The 2,697-nt window shown below is 43.2% G+C and overlaps 1 protein-coding gene across 1 annotated transcript; it reads right to left on the bottom strand.

The window, feature by feature from the left end:
- Nucleotides 1–1,712: 1,712 nt before the first annotated feature.
- On the bottom strand, nt 1,713–2,445 carry LOC110692194. The gene is made up of 3 exons (XM_021869194.1): nt 2,211–2,445; nt 1,875–2,090; nt 1,713–1,789 (listed from the first exon to the last, which is right to left on the bottom strand). The coding sequence occupies exons 1-3, from the start codon at nt 2,443–2,445 to the stop codon at nt 1,713–1,715; spliced, it is 528 nt and encodes a 175-aa protein (XP_021724886.1).
- Nucleotides 2,446–2,697: the final 252 nt, after the last annotated feature.

The following is a 2,697-nucleotide window of genomic DNA, read 5'->3' on the forward strand; positions in this document are numbered from 1 at the left end:
GGAAATGGGCTATACACTATATGCACACTTGTCCGGAAGGACAAGTGGGAGATTGAAAGGAATGGTGTCCTTCCAACAAGTGTATTATTCCGATAGAGGGTTCAGAATTATCGGAAAGCCAATTCTTCAGTAAGGTCAAGTGATCGGAATGCCTAGGTGGAGGCCGCTTCCGATCAGTAATATTAAGGTATAATTAATATTACAGCTTAATCTTAACTGAACCCTTCGGGTCGAACCCAATCGAACAACCGATCCGATACGACGAATCAATCCGAAGGATTTTGATGAGTCGTTAGAGTTTTACGAACAAAGACGTCGGATATCGAGCTTAGAGCATCGAGATCGAGCGTCGCAAGTCGAGTCGAATTTAGAATTCGACGAGACATGAAATCAATCGAGATACAAGTTTGAGCCTAGCCGTAGCCTCGCATTGGCCTAGCCATGTGAGTGCTAGGCTAGGTAATACCCATCGCAAGCCTAGCATGCTAGGCATGCTAGGCTCATGCAAGCTAGCTAGACACTGAAAGCATCGTAGCCTTGCGTGTGTGCTAGCAAGCCATGCGCCCAAAACATCGCAAGGCTAAACCTTGGTTGCTAGGCGTTGGCGCAAGGCATGGGCTGGCACTGCTCGCCTAGCCATCGCAGCCTCGCACCATCGCATAGCAGCATGCTATGTTATGCGTGGTGCTGGGCGCTGGCAGCCTTGCTTGCATGATAGGCAATAGCAGCGGCAAGCCATCCCAGCCCCGCACCGAGCATCGCATAACAACATGCTTAGGCTATGCGTGGTGCTGGGCGTTGGCAGCCTTGCATGGTGCTAGGCAATGGCGCTCGCCCAACAACCAGCCTTTTGCAAGCACGTAGCATCGCAGGGCTGAGCCTTGCTAGCAATGCGTGTTGTGCATGCGAGAGCTGTGCTAGGCATATTGCGAGGATAACATAAGCGTGGGCTAGCAGCCTTGCTAGGCAGCACCCAGCACAAGGCATGACACAGCAGCAGCTCGCATGGTGTGCGTAGCTTGCTGGATGTGCACATGTGAATGTTGGCTGGCTTGCTAGCACGCCTAGGCGCCAGGCGCCAGCAAGGCTGCCTTGGTAGCCAAGGCTTGCTGGCAGCCAGCTGTCCCTAGCAGCCACATGGAAGAACCGGTTTGAGCAAGTGGGGACCAAGGTGAGTAGGAATTGCCTTGGGCACCAAGGCCATGGTCCCCTCCTCTTGGAATGGTCCTCACCTACCCACTCTTCTCCATGTGCCACTTGTAACTCATTGATTACTTTGCATTTTATTTTGTTTTAATTAAAATAAAATAGTGGAAAAATGCAATTCTCCCACATTGATGGGAGAATGGGAAATCAAGTAGCATTCCCTTATAAATACCCAAGTGTTGGGCATATGGGAAGACACTTGAGTGGAAAAGTAAAGGCAACTCCATTGTTGAGTAAACCTTGAAATTCGTAAAACTCCAAGTTTATATTTGTTCGGGCCTCGACTTACCTTCGAGGCTTAGGACGCTCGGGTCGGGTTCGAGGGTACGATCCCGTCGGAGACCTCGTATTTTCGGGGTTCAAGTAAGAGCTCAATGATGAGCGAAGCACGCGTCAAAGGTATACCCTTCTTGTGTTTTTAATTATGTTTTGCTTGTTAATTGCGTTTATTATGGGGGCGGGTCTTGGCGGGTTTCTTTCCGCGTAGTGTGGATCACTACGAAACCCTACAAAAGGTGCCCTCTATATGGTGCAAGAAATCCCTCTCCATTAGTATATCCTCCATCACATAAATAATAACAACCTTGACAAATAAAACAAAAAACAATTAAATTCCACTCTTTTTCTAAGTCAATCTTACATAAAGTACACTACATTAATTAAATTACCTTTTGGAACTTTCAAACCATTAGACCTAGAAATAGCATCTCGAAGAATACAACCATCATGTGTTGATTCCTCCCAACCAGGTAAGATATATGTAAATTCCATTTCAGGTGAGCATACTCCTAACACATTCATAGCAAGGGTTCCTTTTCTAGTACGATATTTGGGTCGATCTTCACAAGGAACATTAACTAGAATCATTGTACCATCAAGAGCACCTAAGAAATTCTACAAAACAAACATTATCACTTTAAATTATCTATTAATTTCTAACTTTTTGTTTTGTTTTTCAAATTAAAGTGTTGGTTTTATTTTATTATACCTTGAAATATTTCCACCTTTCATCGTCGCATTTTCTTGTATTAGAGTTGGTTTCTTAAGAAGAACATGTAACTTTAAGATTGCTAACAAACAAGCATGAAATTGCCTACTAATAGTTTCACCAATTCTATAAAAATGTGCACCCATCATTCTATTTTTCTTATGGTGAGCTAATGTGTATAAGAAGTTCGCAACAATCTCTTCCAAACATGTGTTTCTTGTTTCATAAAATCCACCAATATCTCTAACCATCTCTAAAGTACACCGAATGTGTATCGATGTATACGAAGATAGTTCCTATACAAAGTGTCACTTTCTCTAATCATTCTATTCAAGTTGTGTATTCTCATTTTTCTTCTTGTGTGTTTATCTAACTTAAGATGTTGAGAATTGTATATTGTTTTTCTTATTGAGTACACCAACAAATGTAACAACACAACACAATTAATCATAGAAATTATAAAACGAAGGTGGTCCCAATTTCTCTTCCTTTTCAAAGAAGAA

The sequence above is a fragment of the Chenopodium quinoa genome, unplaced genomic scaffold (assembly GCF_001683475.1).
Source record: "Chenopodium quinoa cultivar QQ74 unplaced genomic scaffold, ASM168347v1, whole genome shotgun sequence".
NCBI lineage: Eukaryota > Viridiplantae > Streptophyta > Magnoliopsida > Caryophyllales > Amaranthaceae > Chenopodium > Chenopodium quinoa.

Coding starts and splice junctions, on each gene's coding strand:
- LOC110692194 (XM_021869194.1), bottom strand. CDS start 2,445: ATGGTTAGAGATATTGGTGGATTTTATGAAACAAGAAACACATGTTTG. Junction 2,091..2,210: donor AGAAAATGCGACGATGAAAG/GTGGAAATATTT, acceptor AGAATTTCTTAG/GTGCTCTTGATGGTACAATG. Junction 1,790..1,874: donor TGGTTTGAAAGTTCCAAAAG/GTAATTTAATTA, acceptor TTATTTGTCAAG/GTTGTTATTATTTATGTGAT.